Genomic DNA, 21,861 nt, shown 5'->3' on the forward strand with positions numbered 1-21,861 from the left:
TTGGTAGCAGAAAGGTGGTCTAAAGTTAAGACTGCTCAGACCATGTCTAAATAGTGGCGCAGCTGGTGATTTTGGTGAATTTGATTGGGGCGCAGGCAGACAGATTCTAAGCCATGTCATAATATTTCATTCAAAAATAAAATTGAACCATTGGAGAAATCAATGTATTCCATACATTATTATCATTACTATATTTTTTTAAAATAATGGAATGGAGTTTGATGTGTTCAGGCCCAAAAGGGCGCAGACCACGTTTTTTTTTTTTAAATTCACCTCCTTCCCTGAATGTACGTCCCCTGCCTGTTTAAAATCACAACAACGCTGAATAGGCTTTTAAAATTTAAAAAAGTATCAATTTTTTTTATTTCGAAAAGAACAACACAGATACATCTGAAAATGTACGGTAATTTCTTTCCATAATGTTTTTGATTAAAACACATCTTGAATGTATGTATTTACAAAGCAACTTCGTGCTAATAAGCCAACAAGCGATCATGTTGTTTTACTGGCAGGAGATCTGACGTTGACATCTTGTGTGTGTGTATCAATCCACTTTCAGCCTTGAGGATGTTGTTTCTTTTAGGTTTCCGAACGTTGAGCTGTCCGGCGAGCGTCCGTGCGGCGGTACGGCGTATTCCTCAGATCTGAGGTTGGAGAACGAGCAATAAGGCTATGTCCATAGCAACGCTTTCCACACATGTAAACTTGTCTCTTGGTCTTACCTGTGATGATATCCTCCAAAGCACCATCCTTGCCCTCGCGCACCTGAGGTTGCACCTGCTTCCTCTTCAGCTCAGCAATGAAGTCCATCTTGGGCATCGAGGGACCCTTAAAGGATTTAAACAGAAAGAAAGTGTTGTCGACGGAAATTGCCCATGGGCTTGCCTTGTAAACGTCATGTGACCAAACCCAAAAAGCAGGTGAGCTGTGATTTGTTTCCCGTCGGAAATCAAGGATGCAGACAAGTGTAATGGTAATAGTTTGAACAATCAGGAAATGTGTGTATTGCAACTCCACATCATCCATTATCCAGAAAGCAAGCTGTATTTTCATATTTGCTGTGAGTCCGTATGCCTCTGTACTGCATCCAGAAATCCGTGCCTAAATATTGTGTACCGTTACATCTCAGATATTTTTTACCCTTTGGCTTCCAGCCTTTGTTGGCGAACTATCTTTCGCTTGGCTCATCTCGAGCTCCATTTTCTTCTTCAGCAGATTGTCTTGCTCGGCTTTCTGTGGACAAAAAAACAGCGTCGTCAGCTCCAAATGTTCCAGACTTTTGCAAGCCCAGCTGACGTTCTCACCTTGTAGGCTTTGATAAAGCGTACAAAGAGCGGGAAGAACATGGCCGGCTGCGTGGTTTTGGTGTTCTCGCCGAAATACTCCACAACTGAGCAGTAAGCCTCCTACACAGTGGAGAAGTGGAGGTCAGGTTAGGTGATGCGCAAGCTCACTTGGGACAGTTGAGGCTAACCTGAGCGGTCTTGCTGTCTTTCATCAGAGACTCCAACTGCTCACTGTTGCTTTTGATGAACTCCTTTAAGACAGGGCTGTCATCCAACACCACAAACTCCCTCTTGGTCATTTCCATCCCTCGCTCCAGGGAGCGGATGTCCTGGAGGATGCTGTCCAAGGACACTGGCAAAGAGATGGGAGCTTTTGAGTACGAATATTCGTGTAAACACAGAAGGAGCACGTGTTAACAAGTACCGAGGGCTGCCTTGTCCACAAAGTGGAGTTCTGTGTGGAAGTTGGCTAAGTCGGGATACTTCTCGTGGACAATGTTGGCAATGAAGTGGAGCAGCGTCTGAGTGCGGTCTGTGGACTTGGTTTCCAGTAGCTGAAAGACAAGCAGAAGTTGGCATGGCTCCTTGAAAACCCACCACTGGTCTCCATTCTGATGAAAGCTCTTGGGACGCTTCTTACAAGATCTAGACTTTGCAGTCTAAAGCCATAAGCTGCCCCTCGCTTGCTGCTGTTCATGTAGTTGCCAAACGCTAACACGATCTAAAAGGGGGAACCAAAAAACCAAAGTTAGGGTCTGTCTGAAGGCTTCGTGAGCATGTTAAATCTCTTGGACCAACCTCTAAGATCTTCTTTAGTTTGGCGGAAGACTTGATGGACATGGAAGCCGCGATAATGGAGTTGATTTGCTGTGACACAAACAAATAGTCAGTCAGATCTTTGCTCCAACACTTTGGAAATAAGGCTGGACTCACCGGCTGCAGCCGTTTGATGCTCTCTGGGAAATTCCCCATGAAGGTGAGAGTGTTAATCCGCTGGCTCAGGCGAGGGATCTTGCCGAAGCGCAAAATGAACTGGTCTTCGTCCGTCAGGTCCTCGAGGGGTCGGCCGTCATTCTCGTAGTTGATCAGCAACTTGATCTCAAAGTCAGAGGGAATGAAGTGCTCCAGCAGCTCCAGGAAGTCGATGGACAATGACTGCTGATCGTACCTGTAAAAAAGAAACAGACAACAGGAGTAGGTTTTAAAAAAAAGTCTATTAAGTCGTGAAGAAGTTCAGTTAGGCGGTCCGTACGTCTCGATGGCGGCGCAGATCTCCGAAGGAGTCATCCCCGCTTTGCGCAATGTGATGGCCAAATTCTTGGCCTTGTTGGGGTCAATCAAAGACGTCTTGGTAGGAGCCTTCTGCCCCAACTTCTTTTTCCCCTTCATCAAGTCTGTCGGGTTACCCTGCGCCTTGGTCTTGAACTGTTCTTCAAACATCTCCATGTTCAGCTCCTGGAGGGACGTAGAAGGATGATAAACCTTGTTCCTTGGTCTTCAGACCTCCAGAAAATGTTCTCTGTCCGATGTGCACCTCCTTACCTCCAAGACGTGCTCATCATCCAGCTCATTAAAGACAGTTCCCGTGACCTGATTGGGTTTTAGAGGCTGCCAGTTCAACAATGGCATCCTAAACTTAGTCTGGATAGGCTTCTTACTCTTGAACCCTGAGGAGACACAAAGAAGACCAAGTTATTATCTTTTTACGATATCAGATCTGGGACCTAGATCTTTTCACTTCTCACTACCTGACAGAATGCTCAATGCTCCAAGAGGGGATGGAATAGAAGCACCAGGTGGCGGCGGCGGAGGTGGCAGCCTTTCTCCGCTACCAGGTGGAGGAGGCGGTGGAGGTGGCGGTGGAGGAGCCCCTCCTCCGGCAACAGGTGGGGGAGGCGGTGGTGGTGGTGGTGGAGGTGGAGGTGGTGGTGGCGGGGGAGGTCCTCCTCCACCGGCAAGTGGAGGAAGTGGAGGAGGAGGTGGGGGCAGCCCTTCTCCGGCAGCATGGGCCGGAGGAGGTGGAGGAGGTGGAGGTGGTGGTGGTGGTGGTAGCGGCCCTCCTCTGGCAGCAGGTGCAGGAGGTGGTGGCGGCTCTCTTCCAGAAGAAGAAAGAGGTGGTGGTGCGGCCGGTAGTGTAGTTGGAGGAGATGTCGAGGGACAGATTGCAGCTGAAGCGACACAAGTCGCGCAAATCATCTGGTGTGTTTGTACCGAGACGCTATCGGTCGCAGTGGGGGGCGCAATCTTGATGTCCAAACTTCCCGAGGGGGTCCTGGTCAAGCAGATCAGACCCTTCTCCTGCAACTCCTGGACCTTCTGCTCTAGCTCAGAAACTGCCTGAGAAGCCGCCATGCTCAAACGCTCTCTCTCTTTCTCCCGCTCCCTGTCCAGTTCCTTCTCACGTTCCCTCTGTTGCAAGGTGCTCACCTGAGAGCACGAGTCCCGCAGGCTTTCCTGATGATGGAAAACACAACTCATCAGCATGCTCTCACAGACATGCAGCAAGTGCAAACATTATATAAGACAGTAGGGGTGTGAATTGCCTAGTACCTGGCGATTCGATTTGTATCACGATTCATAGGTCACAATTCGATTCAATGCCGATTAATCCCGATACGAATCTAAAAATTGATTGCGATTTTTTTTTTTTACTCAAATTTAGAAAATACTAATCAGTAAACTTGTTCATGTACACTGTAAGATTTGTATGAAAATGTATTTATTTATCTGAAAATTCAGGCTTATAACTGAGACACTGTATTTAACAAACAGGTTACAGTCTGTTTCACCTTTGAACAGCACTGAAATCAAATATTAAGGCTTAATGTTCTATTAATATAACATTCTTCCATGCTTAACGTGTGAAACCAAACCCTAAGTAAGACGTTTTGTTCAACATTCCCATAAAAAAATGATGTTTAAAAATCGATTTGGCCGCATATCAAATCGATTCAAGGATTGCGCGCTGTAATATCGCGATATATTGCCGAATCGATTTTTTCTAACACCCCTATAAGACAGTATAACATTAAAATCACAAGAATGCTGAAATACAAACTGTCTTATGCAGCATTCGAGGATGGTCGAAAGTCAGATTTATGCCACTTCTGACCTGAAAGCATTTGAGGCGAAAGTAACTAACCAAAATGGCGGATAGTGATAAATTGTTTTTTATTTTGGTCCTCAAAACACATTTTGATCTCCAGCAAACTTACCTTTTTTGCAATTTTACTTCATTTATGTATTTATCTTATTTTATTAGCATTCCATACAGTTCAGTAGATCACAGATCGTGAATGGTAAAACACAATTTACTCGAGTATAAAACTAGATAGCTTTCTTCATTCATAAATATTCAAGATAATTTCACGTAACACAACATACGTGACAGTATGCCGCTATCTCCCTGCATGAAATTAGATGGTGAACTACTGAATTGTATGGAATGCTTATGAAATAAGATGAAAACAATAAATGAAGTAAAATTGTGAGAAGGCAAGTTTACTTGAGGTCCAAATGTGTTTTGAGAACCAAAACAAAAAGACAATGTATCACTATCCCTTATTTTGGTTGTTTACTTTCGTTTGAACGCTTTCAGGTCGGAACTGGGAAAAGCCAACTGGGGTAAGTCCGACTTCCGACCTTCCTTGAATGCAGCATTAGAACCTAATAAAAGTACTTTAGCCAGAGTACTGTATCCCTTTGACAAACCACTCATCGGCATGATCTCACAGCCGTGCAGCAAGTGTGAACATGACTAGACACATTACAAAACATTTTAAACAATACAATGCTTATAAAAATGCCTCGAACGTAATGCAAAAAGCTTTAGTTGTAACTCCACAAAAATCTTAATAACAACGACGCCCTTTTGCATAAATCAACGTACCTTGAGCAACTCGGCCTCTTTGGTGGCCTGCATGAGTTGAGTCTCGAGTTCGGAAATCTTCTCAGTGTTCTGAGACTCCATCTCGTGGAGCTGAGCATTGAGCTGAAAAGCACAGCGGGCGGAACATCTGAGCACACATCCACGACCTCCGTCGCACTCGTGCGGTCTACGTAGCCCACCTGAACATTGTGGTCCTGCAGCTGGTCCACGTGCTCCAGAACGCCGCCTCGGCTCTCGGCGTCTTCCAACAGAGCGCCGACGTCCAGCACGTTGTCCAGGTAGGCCTGGATCTGCACCAGAAGCTTCTCGCTCTCCGTTTGCCGCAGACTCTAAAATGCACGGACAAGACGGGATACATCACGGTCAACTCCATCCACGGGAGACTTCATGAGCGACACCGGCACAATCATCTCACGTCCAGATACTTGTCCAAGCCCAACTTGGTGAACTCGTACTGCAGGTGCACGCGGAAGTTCATGTTCTCCACGGAATGGACCACAATGTTGATGAACTGCATGCAGGCCACCTGCAAATTGATGAGATTCCATTTTGAACCGTCTGTTTCAAATGATTCCAATGCAATTGGGAACATGTGTAGGACCCACCATGAAGTCAATGTTGCAGTCGTCGTTGATGAAATACTCCATCAGCTTCTCAAAGCGGTACCTCTCTTTGCTCACCTGTGAGACAAAAAAACAAACATAAATAGATGCATAATTATTAAATATGGTATTTAGTCATTTTTTTTAAATTACAAATTATAGTTTGAATTACTTTTATATTAACATATACATTAAAATGCAATAATGTAAGTAAGGATGGGAGAGTATCGAAACCAGGCACCCGGCCTTATTTCAACGTATTAGTACAGATGCCAGTATGGGCTGCCCTCTTGTGACCATTTTACGATCAAGAATTCGAAATTTGAAGAATAGAAAATTGGTGCGAATTTCATGCAATTTTAAGGGAAAACGGTTTATTGGAAAAAATTTTTTTTTTTTCAAAGTCACTTAGGGGGGTTGGAAATCACAAATGTACTAGTGGTATTGGTACTTGGTATTGGTATCAGTGACTACTCAAATAATTGTCTACTCATACTGCTATTGGTCTGAAAAATATATATTATTGAACATCCCTAAATTATGTATTGTAGCTATAAATACTATATATAAAATAGAAACTGTTTTAATAACATGGCATTTTGAAAAATACATACACATTATTACAATTGAGAATTAACATGTATTATATACTACTTATTTTAATAGACGCCAATAAAGATTTATTCATAATATTTTAGTGAAACTCATTTAAAAAATGTCCAAGTGTAATGTAAAATGTGAAAATACATATTATTATTATTATTATTATCATTATTATTATTACTATTATTTATTGATTGATTTTATTCATTAATATTAATATTAATTTGTGACATATTTGTATTTTAAAGGATCTTTATGCAGTTTGTCACTTTTTTACTCGCGACTGCCACCTCTGGCTCAAAGCATAACTGCAGCATCTGTAGAAAAAGCTTTAATATTATCTTTTTAAACGGCACAATGCACCTTTAATGGCATGTTAAAATGAAAATATGCTTTTTATAATATATTCAAATTTGACAATATTTATGATTGCATGTGCATTAAAAGTTATATAATCATGAGACAACAATATGTGACAATATGTATAAGACACAATTTGCTAAATTTCATATTTTTTCAAAAATGTATATTATTAGTCAGTCCCCACAAGGGTGTTGATCTTGTCAAAAAAGCGTCGGAAATGGCTTACTCTATTTGATGATGCAACATTAATGGTGAAACAAATATGCCATTTTGGGGGTCTGTGAGTGACTGACAATTTTGAAGGAACAAGGCCTCAGACGCCAGTGGCATATTACAATATTACATGTTTGTAAGTAATGTTTATATTTTAATGACATACCGGTAATTGTGGGGGAGGGGAGCTTAACTTTTTATATTTGATAATGGTATGAATAACATTTATGAGTCCCGTGAACCCTGATGTGACTCGCAAAAATCCTCAAGCACCCCTAAATCATTTGAATTACCTTTAGATGCCACAAGATGGCAGCAAAGCACTACATTAAGCTCATCAACTCACTTCAGTATAGTTTCTTGGCACCAAAGCAATTCATATTTTATACTTTGGCCAAACCACGCATAAGGGGTGGTTCATGACATTATCAGATGTGTGCGCATTGCACCTTTTGTCCACATGGGGGTGCACAAGCATAATGAGAAAGATTGTTCTGTACTGTACATAAGAGTAAATTATAATATCTATTATGATTATAATTGTTATTAAGGAACCTCTCTGAAGTTGTCAAAGGCTGACAGGATGATGTCATGTCCTCCTCTGACCAGACACACGGCGGCCAGCAGTTCCAGCACCAGGGCTTTGGTCCTGTCACAGAAGACGCATGTGATGATGATGTCACGGGTATTCACATACACACACACGTGCACACCTTTGGTTCCTGCTGTTGAGACTGAGCGTGATTTCGTTGACGCAGCGCGGGTGCGTCATTACCAGGTTGAAACCCGACTGAAACAGGAATGGAAAACATGAACAGAATTTGAGGTATTTGGTCAGGATTCATGACCTCTAGTAACCTTTGTTACCTGATAGTTCATGATGGCCCTCAGGCACATGATGCACACGTGCACGTCATCTCTCTGACTTGGCAAATGAGACTTCTTGAGCATCTTGTTCCCCAGAGTGGAGCTGATTCTGTTCAAGATGGCGACGTGAGTGGACCGCCACCTCAAAAAAAAAAAGATCATCCCGCCTTTTTTTTTTAAAGACAGCTTCTCACCTCACTGTGAGCGCTCGTGCCGCTCGGCTCATCCCATGCGAGTGCGAGCCGCTGCTGCTGCTGCTGCCGCTACTTCTGCTGGTTTTGGTCAAGTCCTCGATGGACCTCCCGATGACGGGCTTCGCTCTGTCGCTCACAGTGCCTCCGTTCTCGCTGTTCTCCATGTCAGACCTGCATTCCAATATATCAGGTGACTCAGTGGATGGTGGGGGAATATCAGGAAGCTTTTCAAGCTGCTGCTGTGCTACTCACGTGACATCACACTGGGCCTGAGACAAATACTCCACCAACACGTCCAGACCTTTATTCTGCTCGTTGAGGAACTCTTGAGCCCAACTACAAGACACAAAGCAGTCCCGGTGAATGATTACCTCCACCAAGGAAGGTTTTGTTTGGTTGTTAGAACTCTCAATAAAGAACAGTATAACCATGCGGTTTCTCCCAGCCAGTCAACAATGAGCACTTTAAATAATATATTTTGGTCATCGATTAATCTCTTGGTTATTCTATAGATTTCTTGATCAATCACTTTTTTTTTTTTACATGTTACTTGTCCTCCCTTTATTCTAAAACAGGATATTATTTCAAGTTGAAAATGCACAAGAAGCCTATAAATTAATTGGGATTCAATGACTGGTTTGGTCTGCTACATGTCAGCAAATCAGAGAGAAAAAATGTTGATCACTTTTTTCCAAAGTAAAAGCAGATGTTTGCAAACGACAAAGATAATCAGCTTGCTTTCATGGAGGACTACAGAAATCGGACTGCTAAGTCTGAAATTCTGAGGATTTGACCATTTTGAATTAAACAGGGTCTCTATTAATCGTCAATTATCCCAAAAAATATTAAGTTTATAACCAATTAGTTGCCTATTAATCAATTAACCGTTGCATATATTGATTAATTTTAAGTCGTAAATTTTAAGTTTTATCATTATTACAGATGGTATAATGCAAATAACTAATAACTATCAATAAGATCTTGATGTTAAGGGGGGGGGGAAGTTTTACAATACAATTTTTCGGGATTCACACTTTGAATTCAATAGAATCAATTACATTAAGTCAATTCCTATATTAATGTAAAATGTATTTTTAACTTTTGTTATAACAATGTATAAAAATGATAATTAATATTATTACTGAGGAACATCTATTGTAATGGCAATATAAGAATTTAAAATGTTGAATTAACTAACAGTAATTACATTAAATAAAGTAAATTTATCTAAGTGTAATGTTCAGTTAAGTACTAAATCAAGTGTATTTATTATCTGGGAGAAGTAAAGAATAAATAAAATTACATATATATATATATATATATATATATATATATATATAAAATGTTTACATTAAATACAATTCATTCCATTAAATAAAGTATGCTCATATGTATGTTAAATGTACCCAAAAAGTGCTGCATAAATCATGTTTATTAAAATAATTATTCATAGGGAATTCATACAATTATTGCTTTTATTTATTTTTATTTTTTTAAGTTTTTTTTTTCTTCATGAAAGCACTTATTTTCGGTGAATTCATGTAGCTTACCCAATGTGATTGGTACGCAGGGATATTTCCAAATCCTTGAGGACTTTGGTGGCATCTTGTATTCTTTTCTTCTAATAAACAAGTACCAGCAGAGAATATAAGTCATTACAATCATAGACAGCATAACTTTCTATTGCATATTAGCACCCAACCGATATGGATTTTTATTAAGACAGATGTTGATTCCAATATTTGCCAATGTAATAGTCCAATAACCAATTAATCAGCCGATTAATAAAAATAACAAGAATAATAATAATAATAATAAAAAAATATATATATATATATATATATACAATGGATGAAATAAAGTATGTTTTGGTCAATTAACGGTTACACGATAAAGGTATGAATTATAGGCACAACATTTGACAGTCTTACAATACTTTGTCCTAAAGTATTAGTTTTACAATTACAACAGAGAAGAATCTGACTTTTTTTTTTTTTGTACAGGGATGTTTGAATGTCATTGTCATTATCTTATGTAGTAAAGTGTTAATGTGCTTTAAAAAAAAAAAAACAACAACAATTGGCAAATATCTGCCCCCCCCAAAAAAAAAATCAGCTAAATGAGTATATATTTATATTGGCCGATTAATCATTTGGTTTGATGAGGCAAGATCCAGTTTACAGACCCGGCGAGCAACCACCACTTGGTCCTGATAGAAGCTCCTGATCTTGGCCGGGTACGTGGACGGAGGGCTTTTCACCTGGAAGCGCTCCTGAGAGAGCAGAGAGAGTGATCTGAACGACACACACTAACATTGAGGTAAGTGTGCACACGCTAACACACCCCATGCGTGCCGTCATCCGACACTGTTGCCATGCCGACGCCTTTAAGGTTTACACTGTGCTTAACCACATATGTGCTGTGTGAAGGCGCTAGCTACCCCAAGATGTTTCATGACCTGCATGTTTTGTCAAAACAACTTCTTGGAAATTTAATTTTAAATAATTTAAGATTGAATTTTGGTTTAAAAAAATGTATTGATAGATATAACTAAATAAAATTATAACTCAATTAAAAATTAGATGAATTACATTTTTTAAAAAATGTAAATGCTAATATTTACATAAAAAATAATTAAAAATACATTTCCATTAAATACAATTTTAAATATTAAATTAAAAAATAAATTACTTTTAAAATTGCAAAAGGTCAAATAAAACAAAATCACAGTACCTGGTCACAGACAAGCTCCCATTTCTTGTCATTGTCGTACTGACTCAACAGCTGCAGTTTATCAGGTGGAAGGTTCATGTAGCTCTGAAAGACAGTAACATTCTCATTACTAACCTGCATTTATTTTATTTTTTTAAGTTCTTTGAGTGGTTTAGATCCTTCTTGGCAGGCAGGACTTTTTATGGTAGCCTTGGTTGCTCTAGTCTGAATCCTGCTCTGCCCATATGGTGTACCACAGGGTTCAATTATGGGGCCCTGTCTGTTTTCATTGTTTTTGCTGTCCCCGGGTACCATCTTAAGAAAGTGTGGCATTTCCTTTCACGGCTATGTTGATGACAGTCAGATCTATGTCCTGTTCATCAAAAAGAACGCTTGGTCCTTAAGGCAACTTTTGTGCTGTCTGGAGGAAATCAAAGCCTGAATGGCGCTGAACTTCTTAAATTTCAGATGTGATGGTGTTTGGTCTCAGTCACCCTTGTTCACCTCAGGAACTGTGAAGGCCTCACAGCTCCCCAAAAAGAAGTAACAGCGGAAATGTGGCTGCTGCCAAGTTGCCGTCTGCTCTCTTGCTGTTGTTTTTATTATTATTGTGGTTTGACATTTAAATGAGCAAGATGCCCCACTTAACATTTAAAAACGGAGACAAATTCAAACTGATGCTCACTTTGAGACACCATGAACATGTGCTTGTTGCTTGTTTCCTAATCGTGAATCTTCTGTTCATTGTACTTCCTCCTAACTTGTTTAGCTCAGACAGGAAATGAGGTCATGCTCCAATGGCTGAGAAATACATTGTTTATTCCATTGGTAATTGTGTCACAGATCTTATAAAAGAAAAAAAAATACATATCAAGTGGCACCAAGTTATATTTATAAGTAACTTCTTCTGTGACTGGCTGGGAGAAATCATATGATCAACATGGCCTCTTTTGAACATCAACTTCCTACAGGTCAAACATGATCTGCTAAGGGGCTTATAAACTCAAAAGGCAAGCAGATATGGTGTATTTGAGGATGAAAATATGAAGCACAAACATCGCGAGTGGAGCATGTTGAAAGCGTGCTGCTTTCCGGTCTTATGGTCTGTGGTGGAGCTGTGTTGCCCCACTTCCCCTTCAGACCCTGCACCTCACAATAGTAGAAAAAATTGGCGCGGATCTCGTCTTTTCCATTTAATTTGGTAATGCTGTATGTTTAAACACTCAACTGTTGTAGGTTATCCAAGCTTTGTAGGCTTTATGGCCTATGAACCATTTATTTTGGCCCTACATGTGATTTTGTTCTGTAATAGAGTGAGATTGCTTTATTTAAGTCACAAAATGAGCAACATACAAATAACCAATGGACAATCGCTTAATGTCAAGCTCAAATTATTGGCCTTTAGCATTTGCACATTTCTGTTCCTATTTTCTATAATCAAGCAGACTTTGACACACTTTTGTCTTTTTTTTGTTATCAATTTGTTGGCATGCTTTTTTGCCAGCTTTTCCCTAGTTGGGGTGACCATTTTTGAATGAAGTTGTGGTGTATTTTCTGAAATTCTGAGCACAAATCAAGTCTGGCTTTGCTTAGTAATGTGTTCTTTGCAGTGGATTTTGTCTGTCTACATGTGTTACCTAACGCCACCACTTAGCCTGTGCCTATGTTGATCATTGTGTGTTAGCACTCATCTAGTGGAGGCTATGCAGTTGTTTTAAATACACAAAGTGCAATTTCTCTTTATTTTGTTCAGTTTTGACAATTGACTTTAACTGGATGTGTCTATAAACATGGAATAGCCACTTTATTGAAGAATATTAGCTAATTCTATCTGCTGCCAAAGTGGTTGTATCTTAAATCTGTGCTCTTAAGTCAAAGCAAAAAGTCATAATGATGACTAGGATCTAAAAAAAATAATAAATAAAAAGTCGGGTCCCTCGTATCTCAAGGAATTACTGTACTTTATTTTCAGTCTGACGATGGGCCAATAAATGTTTGTGTGTTTTTTAATGTTTTGAACCCTATCAAATAAGTTTTTTACTTTTAAAAAAAATCAATCAGGCAGCTGTCAATGGCCAAATATAAATACAAAAATAGACATGATTTAAGTAGGTAAATAACAAAGAACTCTTTATAAAAAGTGACAGGTGACTCTTGCCTAATTCTGCATATGTGACCTCTGTGGGATTATTAAAGTGAGTTCAAAAGACTGTTTTCCACTCACCAGCACCACATTGAAGCGCTCCTGCAGCTCCTCCTCAGCAGGCAAGGGCAGTTTGGGGTTAGCCGGCTGCTTCTTGGGCAGCGTCGGTGCGCCGGGTTCGCTCATGTTGGACGCCGTGCCCACCGAACTCCTGGACTCACGGCCGTCGGGCGTCGGCTCCTGCTCCGAGCCCCCGGCATTCCCCATCACTAATCTCCACAAGTAATCCAGGAGGAAAGCCGTGCACAAACACTTTCTACCAAGAAATCAGAGCATACCAGAGCGGGCCGCAGTCACTCCGAAAGAGCGCGTAGGCTTAGATGAAGCCTTGTGGAGAGAGGGGCTGCATTACAACTTGGTCAAGGATGGAAGAAGAACACCTTGAGAAGAGCTCTGAGTGCGGTATCTGAACGGAAAGCAACACACTCTGAAAGGCAGAAAGACAGAAACCACACAAACAGAAAAGCAGAAGGGTAACTTCCTGTATATAGCAGCGACACCAAGAACACAGGGTGGAGCACACACGAAGGAGAGGATTGTGGTTGTGACTGTTAGGGTGGATGCAGGTGTTTTGATGTTGGAGGTGAAGTTCACGTTTTGTACCACATGTACTGGCTACTTTCCTCTTGAAGCCACCCTGGAGTTTGATCTTTACCCTTTAAAGGAGGCCAGCTTGCTTGGGGCCAGTCAAGTGATCCAAGAGGAGCAACAGCGACACCCTGTGGCCAAAACGGACTACTGCATCCCGGCCTGCGACATTTGTGGAGGCTTGGGAAAAAAGGGAACACACACACACAAGCGTCAGTCACAATGCTTTGACGTTGACAACAAAAGCCGACAATCTGTTTCAGCGAATGGTTAATGACAACACGTTCTTACTTTGCCAGCTGACCACGTACTTTGGTTTGATAGCGCAGGAAGTCGTTTTGGCTTTCAGTGTATACAAAGTTTACCAGAAGGACCGCGAACGCACCAAGCCTATCACGGACCTCCAAAATGGCGGATCCGACGACGTCGCCCGAGGACCACGGCAAGGTAAAGTCCAGCCGTGTGTTCGTAACAAACATCATCTTTTTAGTCTGTTACAAGTCTTTTGTGACATCAGTCCCAAGTAAACCGTCGTGCGTCGGTTCACTATCGGCCGCGCTGGCTGTCAGTAGTCGGGCTTTGTTGTCTTGATTGTCAAGCAAATGTAGTTGTAGGGCTTTTTTTTTTTTTTGTCGCTACCCTGTAATAAACGACGCACTTGGCAGGCAGCTGGTTAGTGTTTTTATTTTATCTCATCTAAGGGGAGAACTGCCTTTCCCCCCTTCTTCTTTTAGTCCTTTTTACTTTGGAAAGTGTTTGTGAAGTAAGTTTTGAGGTTTTAATCAGTTTACAGGCAGCGAGTTTTTGAACTGCTGAATCTAGACTAGTGTGAAATTTCGTGTTAAAATATGCTTTATAAATAAACTACTCTGTCAACCATTTTGTTAACATTGTAGTTCATTAAAAATGATGGAAATAAAATAACTACTTCCTGATGTCCATCAGAGATTTAACATCTCACCATGAAGGAAAATGTAACAATTATAGTTGTAATAGTAATAAATACATGTTATTATAAATATTAGTAATTAATACATGTTATTATTTGTTAGTCGCTTATAAATGTATTTAGATTTTGAAATTCATGTTTGTGTCACAGCTGACTTATGGGCTAGAGGCCAAGTACAGGTACACCCTGAACAGGTTGCCAGCCAACCAGGGCACAAGTTGTCAAACAACCATACCTAACCACTCGATACGAGAATTGTGCGCTGTAATATTGCTATATATTGCCGAATCGATTTTTTTTTTACACCCCTACTTCCAACATACTGCTGTGAATATGATGTATCTAGCTAGGCAAGTCCCTTACAAGGGGCAGTTAATATTTCAAGAAAGAAAATGCTGCCTTTTATTGATTTGCTAAAGAGGACATTTTCTAGACTTGGCTTCCCAAGTAGTGTTGAGCACATGTGGAGTAATTGTATGGCAGTGTCCTGATTTAAGTGGCAAACACAGCAGTGATTGAGGTCTTGTGCGTTGGTGAAAAGAAGCCATCTAGCAAGTGCACAGTGGGTGCTTTGAGGTTCATTGTCATCATGTAGGCCAGCACTTAAAACTATACTGAGTCTTACTTTTGTCCTTCCTTTCTTTCTGTCTTCGGTTGCCTGGTGACGGTTCAGCATTCGGACGTGGCGTTCGGCGATGGCGTCTTTGACCCAGGTGAGTTTGTTGCTCTCCACGTCTCAGCCTCATGGAGAAGCCGATAATGATGATGACGAATACTGAACAATGTGATTTGTTGTAGGTCTCTTTGTTGACACGTCCAGGATGGGAAGCGAGGTGTCGAGGGCCAACAGCATCAGCTCAACAAGTGCCTCTTCAGTACCAAACACAGGTCTTTCTCCTGTCACGGGCTTTCTCTTAAGTTTCGTTGCACACCGAGTGACATAGCCAAGAACAACTGAACTGACAATCACCCAAAAATTGTCATGAAAAGTTGTAACCACCTGCGTTATAAGGCAACAACATTTTCAGAGGCCACATATATAAATATTATGGGTGTGCCAAAAAATCGATTCACGATTCTCATTTAGTACGATTCAGAATCAATTTTAAATGTCACAAAATCGATTTTAGTTAAATTACTTTATACTGTCTTCCCTTTGTTTGTGTGTGCCTTTTTTTAGAGCGCTGTTCATGTTGTACCCGCTTTGGCCACTTAGGGGCAGTGTGGTTCCATGCGGCCTAATACACTGTTAAGTTGTAGCCACATTAGAGAGTAGAAGGAAAAAGTCACAATCAAGTTATTCCAATGAGAGTTTTTTTTTTGCAGCGCAGAGCCGTTCTTTTGAGTGATAAAAGTGCCGCAAGTAGAGCACTAATTAGCATTAGTGAGTCAGACTGGAGTAGATCATTACGATTCCTTGAACGTCTATAAATTGAAGCAAAAATAAGTTGTCAATCAAATCGTTTTGAATCGATTCTGACTCGAATCACACACCCAAAAATCGGAATCGAATCGAATCGTGAGACATTCAAAGATTCCCACCCCCTAATAAATATATTTTTTTAGTGAACCAAAAATAACATAGCATTAATAAAGAAACACAATCTCACATTTACCCGGGACCGTATATTTTTGTTGGGGAAACTCTTTGTGTTATGACAACTTAAAAATTGCATAAATTGCTGGCAACTCACTCATGAAAGCTGGGCAAGCTGGTTGCCGCACATTGAGCTTCAGTTAGCCAGGCTCGGCCATATCACTCGGTTTGCGGCGGGCCTCAAGGCAATGATAATGTTCCTGACCTGGTATAGATTTCATTATGCAAGCGTAGTGTTCAGAAACAAGACAAAATCCCAATTAGCAACATAAGCCGAATCATATTCGTTCTTCGTTGATGGGGAAAGTGAAGATTGCTTATATAGCAATAGGGGGAACCCTGGCGTATTCTGGGTTATGTAATGGGGCATTTACTCTTTTAACTAATAGGATAAGTATGACAATTCTTTGTGCGTTAAATGTGACAACAGATGACGAGGACAGCGACTGCAGGCACGAGACATCATACAAGAACTCCTACAAAGATCGGCGGAGGCAAGCGCACACGCAGGCCGAGCAGAAGCGGCGTGACGCCATCAAGGTGACACTGCACTCTCCTTCGACTAGGACTAGACTTGCCACTGTTGTGAGACCATGGGAACCCTTTTATAAACTCATAATCTTCCTCTCTCTCCAGAAAGGCTACGATGACCTGCAATCAGTTGTGCCCACCTGCCTGCAGTCTGAATTTGCGGTGGGAGCCCAGAAGATCAGCAAGGCCACCATCCTGCAGAAGAGTGAGGAGACAACACAAATCTTTTATCGCCAACATTGTTTAAAAGGCTACACGTCAACAAAGCTAGCTAGTCGGAATAGGAAGTCAAATGGAGGATATATTGGACAAATATCAAACACATTATATAAATAGTAATAATAATAAATACAATTTGTTTTCAATTAACTCATTCACTGCCATTGACGACTATAGACGTAAAAAATTAATTAGAACTATTTCTTTTAGTTTCACATTTTTTCCCACTTTTGTTAACAAGAGTATGAAAACCTAGGAAAAAAATGTATTGTACATTTAGAACAGATATACAATTCCAGATTCATCTTGAGTTAACTAGTGAAGTCATGTGATTAATTACAATTTTTTAAAAAATGAATCACCTGATGTCGCTAATTAAAAAAAAAGAAAAGATTATTTAAAAATTAGGGGCGTCAGACAATTACGTTTTTTAATTGTAATTAATCGCATGACTTCAATAGTTAACTCATGATTAATCACAAATTTTATATCTGTTCTAAGTGTACAATTAAAAAAAATCTAGGATTTCATACTCTTGTTAACAAAAGTAGGAAAATTTGAAACTAATGGAAATAGTTCAAATGAATTTTTTTTTATAGCCGTCAATGGCAGTGAATGAGTTAAAATATTCCCTTAGGAGAGCGAGAGAAAGTCTCCTCTGACCAGTATGAGGGCACTCGGATGCTAAAATTGTAATCTTCTCAGGATCACAGCATGCATGACATCACTTGTGTTGGCTGCAAGGTTGAATGGAAACAAATTGCAATTTCGATAACAGCTGTTAGTTGGTCCGTTAGGGAGTAATTTCACACTCACCATTATGAAAAATAGAAGGAAGCTCTTACTTAGTCATCTTCACTTGACTTCCTTATAACGCAAGCTCTCGTCCCTCCATCTCAATGTCTCTAAGGATTCATTCCTTGCTGAGGGAATGCCAGCTGTCTGCATGTTGGGACGAAGCTCCTTTTAGTTGTAGCATGATAAACAAACGAGGGAGGGGAGTCGGAGAGCATATGCATTCTCCGCAAATTTTAAAAAAATAATTATGTTGTAATAGTGCAAACAATTTAGAATGACGCAAAAAGAATATAGGGTTTGGGAGGTACATAAAAAAGAACATTAGCCCAGTTGTTGTGAGTGCCAATATAGTCCACCCAAAAAATATTCCCTTTTTTTTTATGCTGCTGCTCATCTCCTCATCCTCTTCCTCTTTAAAATAAGCAAAGCTTTCTTTTGCCGCCATGACAAATATATATTGTTGAGGTGCAGTCTGCCTTTTGTCTAACCTAGCGTGAAAAGCATCTCTGCTACTTCCTGGTAAGCAGCTACGTCAACACTTCCAAATATGGGCAAGTTTACATGCCTGCACCCTGGCCAAAATCAAGAAATCTAAATGCAGTGTGAAAAGGCCTTTACAGGTACATCCAGTTAACCTGCAACTACACAACTGTTTCTATGTGCAGCCATTGAATACATCAAGTTTCTTCACAAAGAGAAGAAGAAGCAAGAGGAGGAAGTTTCCCGCCTACGGAAAGAAGTGACGGCGCTGAAGATCATGAAAACGTGAGCTCAACACAAAAAGAGAGAAAAGCATTGAAAGGCTATTGAGGGGTGCTGCTGTTTTGGTTAACAACTGAGTTTTAAATAGACTTATCAGCCCTTAAATGTCCATATAGATTCTTTCATAATGGAGAAACATATATATATATATATATATATATATATATATATTTTATTTATGGTAAGATTCCACTCGTTGAGGGCTTGGTGGTGGTGCTGCCATCTTTTTAGCTGCAAAGTTCAGTTAGTGCTTTAAAGTACTACTAGGGCTCGACTGGCAATTAATTTTTTGAGGCAGGTCACAGTTTTTGGCAAAAAATAAATAAATCAAATAAACTTGAAAAAATGAAATAAAGTAGCACTAGTGAACTTTTAAACCTTAATAAAATATTTTTGTAACTTCTGGGGGTCGGTATCATTTTTACTGGCACGAAGCAACTTTGAGGAGGATGGTAGGAACACTGCCACACAAAAAACTACAAATGTCCTGTTTGCTTTATGGCATACGTCAATAGCTACCTTGGATGAAAGGACAGTCAAAGATCGAACACCCGGATTTCAGTCGCTGGAGTGAGCTAAAAAAATGACACAATGCGCTTGTCCTTATTGGAAATGCGGTCTTCCTTCAGACATAACATTACCACTTTTGTCCATACGGCGTCACCATAATCAACGTAAACTGAAAGTTCATTAGTGTTGCTATAATGATGAATAAAATATTTTGGTCCTTTATTGCTTCTAATAATAAATATATGAATTGAAGGCAGAACATTAGACTGCATTACAATCCTTGACTCAAGAATCATGCTTATTGGCTTGAATGGAGTCAGAGCGCCATCTGGTGGATAAAAGGCGCAAGGACAGAAAAATTGTCGCTTGATAAATCAGTCGGACCCTCGTACAAACAGCTATGAATTGGTATTGAGGTATTTACGACACTCTTGGTAGGTGCTGCTGTTTTGGTTAGCATCAGGGTTGAAATGAACTATGCTATGCTATGCTCTTTATTGTCTGGACAGCTATGAACTGAGATGGGTTTTTTTTTCCCTGATGATGAAAGAAACATTGTTATACATCTCATAGGAACTATGAGCAGATTGTGAAGACGTACCAGAACCATCCACAGCAGGGCGTGGACCAAGTCTCGGATCAGATCAAGTTTCACATCTTCCAGAGCATCATGGACTCGCTCTTCTATTCCTTCAGCAGCGCCGTGTCTGTCAACAGCTTCCAGGAGCTGTCGGCCAGCGTGATCAACTGGATCGAGGAGCACTGCAAGCCGCTGGTACGACCACCGCACGTGTGCCCCACCGGGTCCTCGCGATATCTTGCATTTGACGACGTTTTTTTGTGTTTTTTTTGTCCTCCTGTAGATGCTGAAGGAATTTGTCATGAGCGTGTTGCAACAGATCAACGGGCAGCTCTACTGACGCGGGCTGTGATGGTACATGATGGTGTCTATTTTAGCCACAGAGGCACACTTGATGTTTGTCTCATTTTGACCATTTGAGCCGGTTGACAATTGTGATAACGTGTCAGTAGACAAAACAGTGACATTTTCAAAAGCTGACAACGGATTCTTTTGAAAAACAGGCCTCAGGATGTTATCAAGAGCAACATGTTGAAGTATGTGTGTATGTTTATGTCTCAGGGCTCACTTTCTGCTCAAGGGAGATTCTTTGCCAGAGTTTGTGGCGATCTCACTAAAATGTGCCTATTATGGCTAGTGAGTGTACAGTACATAGACAATATTAAGTCAATAGTGATGGGTTAACGACATTTTCCAGGACCGGAGATTTTCCATGATATGTGATAAATGTCACTTTGAAGTGTCAAGCTACAATTTTTGTCAATTTGGGCATCAGTGAAGTATTTGACTGTTCCGTTCCGTACCAAAGCAGGATGTTGCCGTGTCTTCAGGGCAACTTATTAGATAATTATGTCTGGTTATGTCTGAGGTGGCTTTTGACACAAAGTGACGTGGACACGCACTCGCGCCTTACAAACTAGCGACGGTCTGCTCGTTGCGCTTCTGATACTACCTCACAAGCCAGCTAAAGTCTGACTTTATCCCTCATCGGTACCTTGCAAACAGGTAACTGAGCAAGTAAAAGGGTGATCCCTTTATCTTGTCTATTGTCTTTTCTGAGGTGGGCTTGCTGGGGTAGCAGCAGTGGTTCCCTCCCCTCCCCTACCCAAAGTAAGAGGGAAGCTCCCTCATCATACACTGGGGACAGTAAACCCAGTGTACAGACACCAAGACTAGGCAATAAGTGCCACACCTTGGCACCTCTTACCACCTCAGAATGGAAGAGAGTCCAACCCCTTTCAACAAGGCCAGAAACCACACACCAGATCCCAAGCTGGTTTGTGGAGGCAAGCCCAACTATTTTAGCTGCAACTACTCAACCTCACACACAAGCTCGAGCTCCTTACTTGCCAGAGAGGTGACAGTCCACATCCCGACAGCAAATTTCTGTGGATCGGACCACCCACTCACAGGTGGTGAGCCCAAAAGGCACTTGCCAACAAGCCCCACCTCCAGGCCTGGCTCCAAAGGGGGCCGGTGAAGCATGGCCAGGTGAGGGAAAACAAAGTCCAAAGTTGCTGTGCATTATAGGTCTTTGTTTGCCTTGGGTGGCCCTGCTAGAAGCATAAAGCCCCAGATGGGGACTAGCAAGTGAGTTGTAAATAAATGATGGGAAGCTAATTGTCTCGATGACAGTACTTTAAAACGCTTTCATCAGAAGCGACTTTTTTTTAATTTTATTTTTTACTTAATTTCTATATCTGAAAACGCACAAAGACAAGCAAGCAGTCCTCAAAGTAGCCAAGTATTGTATTGACAAGCAACACAGTCTTCTAATTGATCATGGCTGATGTCCCAAAACAGACTTCGCACCTCTCGATGACCTGTCATGTCAGTAGTCCCCAACCAATCATCCACGCTATGCTGTATAAATATATAAATGTCCGCTATTGATGTTTGTGTCATGTTGTGTGTGCGAAGAACGTATGTGACGCCCCCCACAGATGTTTGCCGGCCTGCAAGATGTTTGGAGGACCGGAAACCAGTCTGTGGCAGAATAAATGTTGGGGACTACGGAGTTGAGTGTTGTGATAAGTGCATCAGAAATAGATGTTGCTGTGTAAAGGTTTTACCTCGCTCCAGCTGTTTTAACCAATGGTGTGCCTCAGGGGTCTGCCCCTGAATTATTTCTATTCATTTTGCAACAATTCAAATCGAAATACAGTTGTTCTAAATAGTCCAGAATTTCGGTTTGTTAGTTGGTTTTGAACTACCCCTTTTCTTATTTATTTCAGGCAAACCACAACATTGTTTTCCTATTGTTTCCTCCTGATTTTAGGCGTTGAAATGTTTGCGTATTTTTCAATGTGCTGCTACTCTCAGTTGTGGCCAGGATCATTCCTTATCTGACCGCCTTTGCTGGTGAAATAAAAGTGTCTAAAAAGGTGGTGAGCTG

The 21,861-nt window shown here is 40.8% G+C and overlaps 2 protein-coding genes across 4 annotated transcripts; one reads left to right on the forward strand and one right to left on the reverse strand.

Moving 5' to 3' along the window:
* Window positions 1-331: 331 nt before the first annotated feature.
* On the reverse strand, window positions 332-14,105 carry fmnl1a (formin-like 1a). Its single transcript, XM_077556653.1, has 26 exons — window positions 13,812-14,105; window positions 12,954-13,700; window positions 10,751-10,834; window positions 10,203-10,289; window positions 9,568-9,638; window positions 8,270-8,353; window positions 8,018-8,188; window positions 7,824-7,932; window positions 7,670-7,746; window positions 7,512-7,605; window positions 5,781-5,855; window positions 5,591-5,701; window positions 5,355-5,504; window positions 5,176-5,277; window positions 3,035-3,740; window positions 2,829-2,953; window positions 2,539-2,741; window positions 2,220-2,454; window positions 2,085-2,153; window positions 1,927-2,007; window positions 1,711-1,840; window positions 1,475-1,638; window positions 1,305-1,406; window positions 1,141-1,233; window positions 723-828; window positions 332-644 (listed from the first exon to the last, which is right to left on the reverse strand). The coding sequence occupies exons 2-26, from the start codon at window positions 13,137-13,139 to the stop codon at window positions 580-582; spliced, it is 3,480 nt and encodes a 1,159-aa protein (XP_077412779.1). The 5' UTR covers window positions 13,140-13,700; window positions 13,812-14,105; the 3' UTR covers window positions 332-579.
* mlx (MAX dimerization protein MLX) lies at window positions 13,675-21,852 on the forward strand. 3 transcript variants are annotated; one of them, XM_077556658.1, is made up of 8 exons: window positions 13,675-13,967; window positions 15,143-15,182; window positions 15,268-15,357; window positions 16,497-16,606; window positions 16,703-16,802; window positions 18,280-18,379; window positions 19,460-19,661; window positions 19,750-21,852. In XM_077556658.1, the coding sequence occupies exons 1-8, from the start codon at window positions 13,929-13,931 to the stop codon at window positions 19,804-19,806; spliced, it is 738 nt and encodes a 245-aa protein (XP_077412784.1). In that variant the 5' UTR covers window positions 13,675-13,928; the 3' UTR covers window positions 19,807-21,852. The 3 variants fall into 3 exon arrangements, with proteins under 3 accessions (XP_077412784.1, XP_077412785.1, XP_077412786.1); XM_077556659.1 differs by lacking the exon at window positions 13,675-13,967 and adding an exon at window positions 14,037-14,192; XM_077556660.1 differs by lacking the exon at window positions 13,675-13,967 and adding an exon at window positions 14,038-14,283.
* The last annotated feature ends 9 nt before the right edge of the window (window positions 21,853-21,861 follow it).

This window comes from Vanacampus margaritifer, chromosome 2, assembly GCF_051991255.1.
Source record: "Vanacampus margaritifer isolate UIUO_Vmar chromosome 2, RoL_Vmar_1.0, whole genome shotgun sequence".
NCBI lineage: Eukaryota > Metazoa > Chordata > Actinopteri > Syngnathiformes > Syngnathidae > Vanacampus > Vanacampus margaritifer.

Coding starts and splice junctions, on each gene's coding strand:
- fmnl1a (XM_077556653.1), bottom strand. CDS start 13,139: ATGGGGAATGCCGGGGGCTCGGAGCAGGAGCCGACGCCCGACGGCCGT. Junction 3,741..5,175: donor AAGAGGCCGAGTTGCTCAAG/GTACGTTGATTT, acceptor TTCCATCATCAG/GAAAGCCTGCGGGACTCGTG. Junction 1,639..1,710: donor TGTGGACAAGGCAGCCCTCG/GTACTTGTTAAC, acceptor TCTCTTTGCCAG/TGTCCTTGGACAGCATCCTC.
- mlx (XM_077556658.1), top strand. CDS start 13,929: ATGGCGGATCCGACGACGTCGCCCGAGGACCACGGCAAG. Junction 15,183..15,267: donor CGATGGCGTCTTTGACCCAG/GTGAGTTTGTTG, acceptor GATTTGTTGTAG/GTCTCTTTGTTGACACGTCC. Junction 16,607..16,702: donor AGCGGCGTGACGCCATCAAG/GTGACACTGCAC, acceptor CTCTCTCTCCAG/AAAGGCTACGATGACCTGCA.